At 38.2% G+C, this 12,636-nt stretch overlaps 1 protein-coding gene across 1 annotated transcript in view; it reads left to right on the top strand.

The window, feature by feature from the left end:
• Positions 1-12,636, top strand: part of CFAP44 (cilia and flagella associated protein 44) — a 116,369-nt gene that overhangs the window by 42,941 nt on the left and 60,792 nt on the right. Inside the window, exons 16-17 of the mRNA XM_062176743.1 lie at positions 5,523-5,684; positions 6,714-6,944. Coding sequence (XP_062032727.1) covers positions 5,523-5,684; positions 6,714-6,944 — 393 coding nt within the window. The remainder of the gene's footprint in view (positions 1-5,522; positions 5,685-6,713; positions 6,945-12,636) is intronic.

The raw sequence follows: 12,636 nt of genomic DNA, 5'->3' as shown, positions 1-12,636 counted from the left end.
AGTCTCTTCCATACCTCTAACTACCTTGCCTTTCACGGTTCAGCTAGCCTTGTTGATTATGCATCCTAAGCATATATTGGATCTGTTTCCTCACTGTTACATGCATTACGCTTTTGAACTTGATTTCCTCTGCATAAAATGACCTCCTTCCTCATCATCCCAGCACACACACTCATTAGTTTTATTTTTTTTTTATTTTTTTTTTAGGATATCCAAGGCTTTATTTTGTAATGCAGAGGCCACACCGTGGCCCCACCCCCACTTCCCACCCTGCACTTCTTAAATGTTTGACACTCATTAGTTTTAAACACACACACAAATTACAAGTATTTTATTAAGGATTTTTTGCATCTATTTTTGTAGGAAAGTGATAATTCCACCCTTTTGTATTGTGCTTGCTAGTTTTGAAATCAATAAGGAAATAATGAGATGCACAACATCATAGACTAAATGGATGTAACAGGCATTTTCAGAAAATTCCACCAACAGCAGACTATGCATGCTTCTCAAGTGCATACAGAACTTCTTTCAGGATAGATCACAAGTTAGTGTTTTCCTACCATAAGAAAGTTTAAAAAAATAAAATCATAAAATCAGGGGCTGGCGCTGTGGCGTAGCGGGTTAACATCCTGGCGTGAAGCACCAGCATCCCATATAGGTGCCAGTTTGAGACCTGGCTGCTGCACTTCCCATCCAGCTCTCTGCTATGGCCTAGGATAGCAGCAGAAGAAGGCCCAAGTCCCTGGGCCCCTGCATCCATGTGGGAGACCCAAAAGAAGCTCCTGGCTCCTGGCTTCAGATTGGCGCAGTTCTAGCCATTGCGGTCAACTGGGGAGTGAACCATCGGATGGAAGACCTCTCTCTCTCTCTGCCTCTCCTCTCTCCGTGTAACTCTAACTTTCAAGTAAAAAAATAAATAAATCTTTAAAAAAACAAAAAAATCATAAAATCAAAATAAAAACCCTGTTCCTTTGAGGCCCTTGTTCAGCTATATCATATTCTGTCTATATTCTATCTTCCTTTGACCAGTTGGTTGATTTTGTTTCTTTATTAAAATTTTGATAATATGATTATCTTTTTCTTCATCTAGAGTACAAGCAGTTACTTTGAATGGCATTACACCATGAGGACAACTGATTGAACAGCATCAGACTCTCAACTCCCTTTTTTTAAAAAAAATTTTGTCAAACTAATGGCTATGAGTGTAATACTACTGTAGTTTTAATGATATGTGATTACTTTGAAATTTACTATAAATGGGTGAAATGTTCATTTTTCCATCCCATTATTTATATAGTCCTTGCCTATATTTCCTCTAAACTAAGGTCTTTTGCTTTTTACTTGTTGAACTGTTTCTTTAGTGGAGTATTAAAGATATGCATCTCAAAAGTGAGGGGGAGAAGGGGGAAAGGGAGAGGGAGAGAGACAGGGGACAGAGGGAAGGAGAAAAGCAATATCATTACAACACTTGTACCTATTAACTACATTGAACCTATTAAAAACTAATAATAAATAAGTAAAACAACATTCAATTCCATTTAAAAATATGCATTTTATTTATTTGAAAGGCATATTTGCAGAGAGTGAGAGAGACACAGAGATCTTCTATCTACTGGTTCACTCTCCAATTGACTGCAAGGGCCAGGGCTGGGCCAGGTTGAAGCCAGAAGCCTGGAACTCCATCCTGGACTCCCACATGGGTGGCAGGGGCCCAGGATCTTGGGCCATCCTCTTCCACTGCTATCCCAGGCATATTAGTAGGAAGGTAGTTGGGAAGTGGAGCAGTGGGGTTCATACAGGATGTCAACATTTTAGGTGGTTGCTTAAGCTGCTGTACCACAATGCTGTTCCCTACATTCTAACTTCTTGATCTCATCATTTCCCATAATCTTTATAGCTTACCTGCACACTTTCACAGCCACCCAATGGATACTATTATTACTGCACTTCAGTTTTCAAGGGCTGCCACAATGATATACCACAGACCGAGGGGCTTAAACAACAGAAATTTATTTTTTCACAACTCTAATGCCTGGGAGTTGTCAGGTTTGATTTCTTATGACATCTCTCTGCCTGACTTGGATTTGGCTGTTTTTTGCCATGTCTTCTTTAGGTCTGTGTTTTAATTTCCTCTTCTGATAAGAACAGTAGTCATTGAATTAAGGGCCCACATTTACTACCCTGGGTTAACTCAATCCCCTCTCTATGGTCTGTACTTACCAATGCAGTCATGTTCTGATGTACTAGGGGCTAGGACTTCAATATATGAAATTGAGGGGAAGGCACAATTTTGTCCATAACAATTATACGAACTCAAGTTAAGAATCAACTGTTCAAATATGCCATTCTTTGATTTCAACCTTTCAGCTTACAGCCTATTCTTTTGGTTGCTCCTGTTCAGTGGTTCTCTGATAACATAGAACCTCTATTTAATTTGTCATTCCATTTCTCTAATTCATTAATTCTCCATCCACACATCCAGCTTAAATACCATTATTCTTTATTTCAATAATGCTCTGGACTCCATAATTATATGTTGAAGTCTGAATTCCAAATGTGACAGTGTTTGGAAGTGGTACCTTTGGGAGATTACTGAGTCATTGGGGTGGAGCCCTCTTGAAGGAATTAGTGTCTTTACAAAATCTCACTTTGCCATGCGAAAATACAATTGAAAGACTGCCATCTTCAAAGCAAGAAGTGTGCCCTGATCAGCAACTTATCTGCAAGTGCTGTAATCATGGACTTCTCAGCCCCTACTGTGAGAAATAAATTTCTGTTATGGTGTTCTGTTTCAGCCACCTGATCTGACTAAGACAAGTAAAGATCAATGACATTCTTCCCATGCCTTGATCTCCTCTGTCTCTCTAGGTTTTCTTCCTAGTCGTCTGGCAAAAAGCCATCCTTGAGTGACCCCAACTAATTTATATTTGTCTATAGTGATCAGCTAAGGGTTTCTGGAGATGGTCACACATCAGGGAAGATTAGCTTCTCTGTAATTCAATGATTCAGATGGCCTCACACAGTTCATGGGATGGCTAAGCAACCCTGTGACTTTACTCTAACTCCCTCTTTCACACATGATGACTATTTTAAAACTTCTCTCCTCAAAACGTCAAGCCTCACACTCACACTCTCACTCTAAACCTCACTTCATAGAAAAACCAGGAGTTCTCAGCCAGGAACCCTCACTTTCCCACTGCCATGCAGAAAATCCCACTTCCCTCTGTGTCCACCACCTCCTACTGTGTAACTGCAGAGGAGCTGTCTCCCTTCCTCCTTACGGCCATTTCTGTCTCTGGTTCTTTGGATTCTATTCCTTCCCACTTTCTCAATACTTTACATTCTTTTCTATGATGTACATTTTAGTTCACCTGTTTACTAGGTGATTTTTATCAGTATTTAAATATATGCTAGTGTCTTCCACTTAAAAAAAATATATTCCTTGATCTCACCTCCTTCAGCTACTGTGCCATCTTCCTTAGCCATTTTTCTCGAATGATTGACTGTTCCCATAGACTCCATTTCATACACCCCATTCCCTCCTTTGCATGCTTTTACCTGGCTTCTACTTCCATCATTCCATCTTGGCTCTTCTAAAGGCACCAATCGTATCCATTTAGTATTTAATTCCTAACTTTCTCCACCTCTTAGCATTGTTTGACCCTGTTAGCCTTTCCTTCCTCTTGAACATGTCTTCTCCCTTTGACTTTTGTAACAATATGTTCTTCTGGTCCTTTCTCCCACATCTTATCTCTTGCCTGGTCTCCTTCCCTCAGCCACTGAATAGTACTCAGCCACTGAATATTAAGTTTCCCTAAGTTCCAGTCTCTCCTCATTCTGTTTTCTTGTCCTACGTGATACCATCTAAACGCAGAATTTTCTAATAAGCCCGGGTGCCACAGAACATTTATTTTTTTTCAGATAAAATATATAGGTTTATTTAAAACTTAATTCTCACCTTGGGTATGCAAAATACAAACTCCACAAAATGTTCATTTTACTTTGTAGTTTACAAATATGCAAAATAGAAGTTTGCTTAAATTTATATTACATATTTATTAAGGCAAGAAATTATATAGAAAAAAAACATTTGTTCTGCTTGGGAATAAAACCATTGTACAAATTATTGTACATCTGAAACCACAGTGCATAACAGACTGCATCAAAATGTTAAAGAAGTTAAACCAGGTATATTTACCTGATTTAGGTCATACATGTAGATCGGAAGACAAAAATAGATTTTCTTTGTCAAAGTATGCAGCAGTTCAAGAACTTTGGCTTCCTCGTTTGATACCTTTACAACCAACACTCACCAAGCACCATTGTTTAGGCTATGAACACATGTTTTCTATACCTGAATTTCTTCCCTCTTCTAACATAGTAGTAATGACTTTTAGAAGGCAAATAGAATACAAGGTGATCTTTATACTTATATTGCATCAAAACACAATTCAAGGGAATTCGGTCTCCCCCCCCAAACCCCCCAACTCGTGGATCTAATCGATAACCTGATATCCACAACTTCCAGTCACCCTCTGGGCATTCCTTGTTAAGTCCAGGAAGCCACAGAACATTTATACATGGTGTTTCCTTTACATAGCATACTCCCTCAAATCCCTCTCTAACCCTATCATGCAAAAATATTTTATTCATCCTTCACCTGGAAACTCAGATAATTCCTCCTCAGAAAGTCTTATACACTCTGATTTTTCTCATGGCACTCCTGCAGTACACTTACAATTATAATTTTCACTTACTGTGTGATTTGCTAAATGACAGGCTGTCTTGTTAGTGATAAGCTCTATAATGGCAGAGACTATACTCATTTTTCTTATAATTTTATGCCTTACACCTAACATAATGCTGAGTTCATAATAGGTACATAACAGATAATTAAAGAATAAAATATTTGAATGAATAAACATTTCAAATTATCTGTCTGTGAAATATCAAGATGGGGATTTCCCATATGTGATTTTGGCACCAAAAGATAGATCTGGACCAGAGACATTAATTTGGAATCTAATTGCATGTGAGTAGTAATGAGAGCTCTAAGATTTTCCAGGGAATACTTAGGGAGAGGAGACAAAACTTTGGGAACATGCATATTTAATGAACTCAGGAAGTTAGGAGATGAGCTGGCAAAGGCAGCCGAGATGGAGTATACCACCCACATGCTACAGATTTCCTGTGCCAGTTCTAATTCTAATATTCTCCCCTTTGGGCTAGAGATTTTACAACCACACATTTGGCTCAGAAATATGGTACAGCATCTATAAAGGAGCCAAATTGTAATCTAATTTCAACAATAAGTAATAATTGTTTAATGATACTTGATACTAATAATTATATAATAATTATTAATAAACTTGACTTATTACCAAAAGCTACAATGAGGAATTAACTGTCTTTTCAAAGTGGTCAATATAAATGGCCATTACATTTTTCCTGATTTATAACCTTTTAGAACTATGCTTCTAGAAATATGCATAAATGTAAATTGTATGTTTAATCACTTTTAGCCTGAGAGTACTTTACTGATTATCTGTGAGAATGGTTATGTTCTTGAAGCTCCATGTCCAACCATAAAGGAAGAAGAGGATGATCATGATGTTGTCTCCTATGAAATCAAAGACATGTGCTTGAAGTGTTTCCATTACTCAAGTGTCAAATCTAAGATTCTGGTATGAGATGTTCTTCAGTCTTCTTTCCTAATATTTTTTTTCTTTCCTTATAATAAAAGTATCTTTATTAAGTGTTGGGGGAGTACAAAGAAAATAAAATATAGACCTTGACCTTAAACAGTTTATAATCTGATAGAAAAGGAGCTAACTGTATTAGCTAACTGTATTGAAATGATAAATAATTAAAATAATAATAGTGCAAAGAATGGGGTGTTGGGTGTGTAGAGGAAAGAAGAGATGATTCTGATGGAGAGGTGGGAGAAGGCAATGGTAACCGCATGGAAATGACATTTCATACTTAAACAATGGGGAAATGTTTGAGAGGTCCAGATGGAGAGAATGACAACAAACGCTGGGAGAACGTCCTGAGAGATGGCAGCTGTGAATCTTTGCTGTGTTCAGGAAATGAAGATTTAGTGGTGAAACGGAATGATCTAATTTGTGGAGGGATGTGGCAGCAGTCTTTGCATGGAGCTCATTGAATGCCTGCCAAGTCATTCCAGTTTAGACCATTGGGCTCCATGCTGACTTTTTGAGAAGGGGATTGATACGATGAAATCATATAAACTAGGGAGATCATTCTGAGGGGGTAAAGAGAATGAAGAGGTAGAAGATGGGAGGCAGAGATACGTTTTCCAGTGTTCAGCTGATAGATAATGAGAACCTAACTCACAGAATTACTAAAGCTGGAAGCAGCTCTTCATGGACCATTTCAGTCTACCTGTTTCCTGGGTGGACAGTCACAGGCTCCTAGAGCACCTTCTTAGCGCCCTTCTTAGGAAAGCAGTGACCCAATAATTTCTATAAAACCAGGATTTATGGCAGTAAACAGAAATGACACACTCCAATGATCTGGAAGCTTTAATGACATAAATATATACACGAACTGGTAGTTATTTCAAATGTTATTTTTGTCATATCAGTGCTGTTTTTCCTAGAATCTCATCTTCCTTCTAGTTTCCTTGTCTTCTCTAATAGTATAAATGATTGTTAATTATTTTTCTATGTACTTCATGTCTCTTTTAAAAGAGGTTAATAGAAATTGAGAAAAGAAAGAAGAAAAAGGAATTGAAGGAAAAGGAAAGGGAAGCACGGAGGAAGCTAAAAGAAGAAATGGGAGAAGATGGAGGGAAAGAACTCCTGGACGAGGGGGAGGAGGAGGAGGAAGAGGAGCCATTACCTGAACTCTTCATGCCGCCAACCCCGTCTCCCATCCTGTGTGGATTTTACTCTGGGCCAGAGAAATTCTGGCTTTCTTTTGTGAGTAAAATTGTAACAGTGTTTACCTTAGCCCTATTCTGTTATACTTCATAGTCATTATTCATCACCAAGTTCTTAGTTTCTTACTTTTATGTTAATAATTCTTGAAGTTGTGAGTTTGAGGAATGAGTATGCTACAGTTTTTTAAAAATCATCTTAGCACCTCTTTTATACATCTGTCTGTTATATCTGTCATCAACCATGATAGTAATACCTGTTCCAGGCAGGTCAAAGGGTAGAAGGGAAAGGAGATATGGGGTTGTCCAGCGAAGTCTGTCATTTTTCAGTTTTAAAATAGTAGCTCTCCTGGCAGCATTATCCTGTAGAGTTTTTGCTTACTCACTTTCATTGTCTGCAACCGTGTGGTCATTTGGAAGTCTAAGATGAGTGTTTTAAGATGTTCTCATTACCACCTTGAACAAGATTGAGGCTTAGCAAGTAAGGGAGAAGAGGAAAATGGATATTAGGAAGACCTGTACCAGGGACTGTCAGAATGTTATGGGAATACACTTTCTCATGGTATATTTCCTAATCTTATCATGAAATGTTTGATCAATCTATTACAAAGCAAGATTTCCTTCATTAAAGATGTGGCAATTTTCAATTCCATCTACAAAAAAATGACAAAAGTATGTATGAAAGATCATTACTAACTCATACCAAGTCCAGGTCTTTGGCCAGGCTGGGATTCTGACTAGCCAAGGACTGTGGCTGTAAGGAGTGATAGGAGTTGACTCCTCAACTGTTCCTGAAATTACACTTTTTGTTGCTACTTCAAAGAAAGCAAGCAGCAAAAAGGATGGAAAGTAGTCTTGGAAGCACCATAGGACCCCGTTTTAGTGCAAAACCTTTATGTCTTTCTTCTGTGACTTATGAACTGATTGTTAATAACTATTATTATGTGGAGTTCAAGGAGTAAAGAGATAAATAAGGCACAGTTCTTGCCTTCAGGAAATCTCATATACCAGAAAGAGGCACAGGAAGAATTAACTGTAATACATTAGATTTCTAGTGTCCTGGAAATATATGTAGAAAAATATTAATTACTAAACATATTTAATGCTTACTTTTAGGGTTGTCAAATAAATGTTATATGGGATATACACTAAAAAATTGTTTTTTATTTATCTGAAATTTCAATTTAACTGGGCATCTTGTGTTCTTACTTGCTAACTATGATAACCTACTTAATCTGTACCAGGGCCCATTTTAAGTGATTTACCTAATCCTTCTGTTAAATTCGTGCCATTATTACTTATATTTTGCATATGAAGAAATGCTTGGAGATGCTAAGTAACTTATCCAAGATCATATAACTAATGAGGCCTGAACTAGGATGTGAACTCAGGTAGTCTGGGTCCAGAGTCCATGCCCTTAACCATTAAGCTGTACTAACAAACAAGGTTACAGCACAGTTCACAGAAATAGTGATACTAACCCTATTGCATCCAACTATATGCCAACTCTGTGCCTTCAGCCAAGCAGGTGCTGTAGAAAAAACAATCTCATTTTGAAGGCATGACCATAGTTTTTCAAAGTCCTGTAAAGAGCTAACTGTGGCCATGGGCTTTACTTCTTCACTTCCAATTTGATCTTCTACCCATTCCAGTTAGGCTTTTATTTCCATAACTTCACTTTTAATTTTTTTCTTTTCTTTTCTTTCTTTCTTTTTTTTTGGCATTTCCTATGAGCACTGGTTCAAGTTACAAATGCTATACCTCTGCTCAACTCTCTGCTAATGTGCCTGGGAAAGCAGCAAAAGATGGCCCAAATGCTTGGGACCCTGCCACCCTCGTGGGAGGCCTGAATGGAATTCCTGGCTCCTGGCTACCACTTGGCCTGGTCCTGGCATGGCAGCCATTTGGGGAGTAAAACAGCAGATGGAAGTGCCCTCTCTCTTGTTCTCTCTCTCTCTTGCTCTTGCTCTCTCCCTCCCTCCCCCTTTCTTTGTCACTCTGCCTTTCAAATAAGTAAATAAATCAATCTTTAAAATTTTATTGGCCATTTGTATATCATCTTTTGAGAAATGTCTGTTCAGGTCATTTTACTCATTTTAAAATAGAATTGTTTGTTTTATTTGCTGCTGAATTATTTGAGGTCCTTGTCTAATGACTGGTTTGCAAATATACTGGTTGTCTGTTTACTTTTTTGATTATTTCCTTTGCTGTAAAGAAACTTTTTAGTTGGAATAATCCCATTTGCTTATTTTTGCTTTTGTTGTTTATGCTTTTGGGTGAGAGGGAGCTGAACAGGGAGATGGAGGGAGAGGAGAAGTAGGATTTTATTTGTTTTAGTAGTCTTCAATACTTGGCTGGTCTAGCTATAGGCTTGACAATTTTGTTTATTTTATTTTTTAAAAGATTTATTTATTTTTTAAAGATTTTTATTTATTTTTATTTGAGAGGTAGAATTACAGGCAGTGAGAGGGAGAGATAGAAAGGTCTTCTGTCTGTTGGTTCACTGCCCAGATGGCTGCCACGGCCAGAGTTGCGCCAATCCGAAGCCAGGAGCCAGGAGTTTCTTCCACGTCTCCCATGTGGGTACAGGGGCCCAAGGACTTGGGCCATCTTCTACTGTTTTCTCAGGCCACAGCAGAGAGCTGGATTGGAAGACGAGCAGCTGGGACTAGAATTGGCGCCCATATGGGATGCCTGCACTGCAGGCAGAGGATTAACCTACTGCGCCACAGTGCTGGTCCCTAGAGATTTATTTATTTACTTGAAAGTGTTACAGAGGGAGAGAGAGAGAGAGAGAGAGAGAGAGAACTTCCATCCAGTGGTTTACTCCCCAGTTGGCCGCAATAGTCGGAGCTGTGCCTATCTGAAGCCAGGAGCCAGGAGCTTCCTACAGGTCTTCCACATGGATGCAGGGGCCGAAGGACTTGGGCCATCTTCTACTGCCTTCCCAGACCACAACAGAGAACTAGATTGGAAGCGGAGCAGCTGGGACTTGAACTGGTGCCCATATGGGATGCCAACACTGCAGCCAGTGGCTTTACCCACTATGCCACAGCACTATCCCCAATTTTGTCTATTTTAAAAAACTCAAATTGAAAATGAATCTTGATGAATAATGAGATGGGAGAGGGAGTAGGAGAAGGGATGGTTGCGGGTGGGAGGGAAGTTATGGGGAGAAAAGCCGCTATAATCAGAAAGTTGTACTTTCAAAATTTGTATTTATTATATGAAAGTTTAAAAAAATGAAAATCAGGAAAAAAAACAATGTTCTTTTCATGATCTCTTGTCTTTTTTTTAAGTTTCTCATTTCTTCTGTGATCTTTGTTATTTCTTTCCTTTTGCTAATTTTGGGTTTGGTTTGTTCTTGCTTTTCTAGTTCTTTGTGTTTTATCATTAGGCTGTGTGTTTGTACACTTTGTATTTTTTTCAAAGTAGGCACTTACTACTATAAAGTTGTTTCTCATAACTCTCTTTTATGTATGACATAGATTTGGTATACTGTGTTTTCATTTTCATTTGTTTTGAGAGACTTTGAGATTTCCCTCTTGACCCATTAGTCGTTCAAGAGAATGTTGTTTAATATCCAGTATTCGTACAATTTTTAAAGTTTCTCTCATATTTATTTCCAGTTTTATTCCATTGTGGTCAGAGAAGATACATGTTATGATTTTTATTTTCTTATTTTTTAAAATTAAGCTTTTCAATTATGAGAGAGAGAAAGATTCCATCATACACTGATTCACTCTCCAAATGCCTATAACAACTGAGTGGGAAAGTAACTGGTGCAGCCACTGTGGAAGACAGTGTGGAGATACCTCAGAAATCTGGTTATAGACCTACCACATGAGCCAGCCATCCCACTGCTGGGAATTCACCTAAGGGAAATTAAATCAGCATATGAAACTGTTATCTGTACCCCCATGTTTATTGCAACCCATTTCACAATAGCTAAGATATGGAATCAACCAAATGCCCATCAACTGAAGACTGGATAAAGGTATTATGGGATATGTACACCGTGGAATATTACACAGCAGTAAAAAAAGTGAAATTCTGTCATTTGCAACAAAATAGATGATACTGGAAAACATCATGCTTAGTGAAATATGCCAGTCCCAAAAGGACAAATACCATTTGTTTTCCTTGATATTGATAACTAATAGAGCACCTGAAAGATAATCTATAGAAGTGAAATTGTCACTATGAGATGCAATGGCTTTGAACAGCCCTTGTTTTGATTGTTGAGGAACAGTTTTTTGGGTTTTCTTACTATTTGATGAACTCTTTGTATAGAATTAACTGTATATAACCGTGTATAAAGTTAGTTGAAAATAGATCTCAGTGAAAAATAAAAATGGAAATAGGAGAGGGAGGAGGAAGAGGGGTAGTAATGTGGGTGGGATGGCAGGTATGGTGGGAGGAATCACTATAATCCTATATTTGTACTTATGAAATGCATGAAGTTTGTATTCCTTAAATAAAAGGCTTCTGGGGGGGAAATAAAGTGAATTTCTGTAGACAGCATATACTGTTTTTATTTTTTTCACACATTCGACCAGGCTATATTTTAAAATGGGAGATTTAGTCTGTTTATGTTTATGATTTTTTTAAGATTTATTTATTTATTTGAAAGTCAGAGTTACACAGAGAGAGGAGAGAGAGAAAGAGAGAGAGAAAGGTCTTCCATCCGCTGGTTCACTCCCCAATTGGCCGCAATGGCTGGAGCTGCGCCAATCCAAAGCCAGGAGCCAGGAGCTTCTTCCAGGTCTCCCAGGTTCAGGGGTCCAGGGACTTGGGCCATCTTCTGCTGCTTTCCCAGGCCATAGCAGAGAGCTGGATTGGAAGTGGAGCAGCCACGTCTTGAACCAGCGCCCATATGGGATGCCGGCACCTCAGGCCAGGGCATTAACCTGCTGCGCCACAGCCCTGGCCCCTATGGTTATTATTAATAAGTAAATACATACTTCTGTCACTTTGTTAATTTTTTTCTGCTCATCATCATTCTTATTTGTGGTTCGTTTTCTTTATGTCCTTTTTGTGTCTCCCATAATGAGTTTTGTGCTTTCACATGCTTTTGTGATGCTAGTTGTTATAATTCTGCTTCTAATGTAGGATTCCCTTAGGCTTTGCTTGTAGGGCTGATCTCATGATAATGAATTCCCTTAGTTTTTGCTAGTCTTGGAAAGACTTTATTTCTCCTTAATTTCTGAAGTATGGTGTTCCTGGGTATAGTAGTTTTGATTGGCAAGTTTTTTTCTTTCAGGCCTTTGAAAATATCTCACTTTCTTCTGGTTTGCAAGGTTTCTGCTGAGAAGTTTCCTATTAGTCTAACAGGAATATCCTTAAATGTGACTTGACACTTCCTGCTTGTGCTTTTTAGAATTATCGCTTTGTCTTTTACTTTTAACAGTTTGCTTACATATAAGCATATATATAGGCAGTATTCCCAAAGAAGGTCCTTTTGTTGTTGTTGAGTCAATTAGTAGTCCTTTGAGCTTCCTGGACCTTAATGTTCATATCTTCCCCATGACTTGGACAGTTTTTAGCAATTATTTCATTGAATAGGCTTTCTATGCCGTTCTTCTTCTCTTCATCTGGAACATCCATAATAATTTTTAAAAAAGATTTATTTATTTATTTGAAAGAGTTACACAGAAAGAGGAGAGGCAGAGAGAGAGATCTTCCATCCACTGGTTCACTCCCTAATCAGCCACAACGGCTTGAGCTGTGCCAAT

Source organism: Lepus europaeus, chromosome 2 (assembly GCF_033115175.1).
Source record: "Lepus europaeus isolate LE1 chromosome 2, mLepTim1.pri, whole genome shotgun sequence".
Classification (NCBI taxonomy): Eukaryota; Metazoa; Chordata; class Mammalia; order Lagomorpha; family Leporidae; genus Lepus; species Lepus europaeus.
Note: the sequence above shows the minus strand (reverse complement) of the source record. Positions and strands in the feature narration are given on the sequence as shown.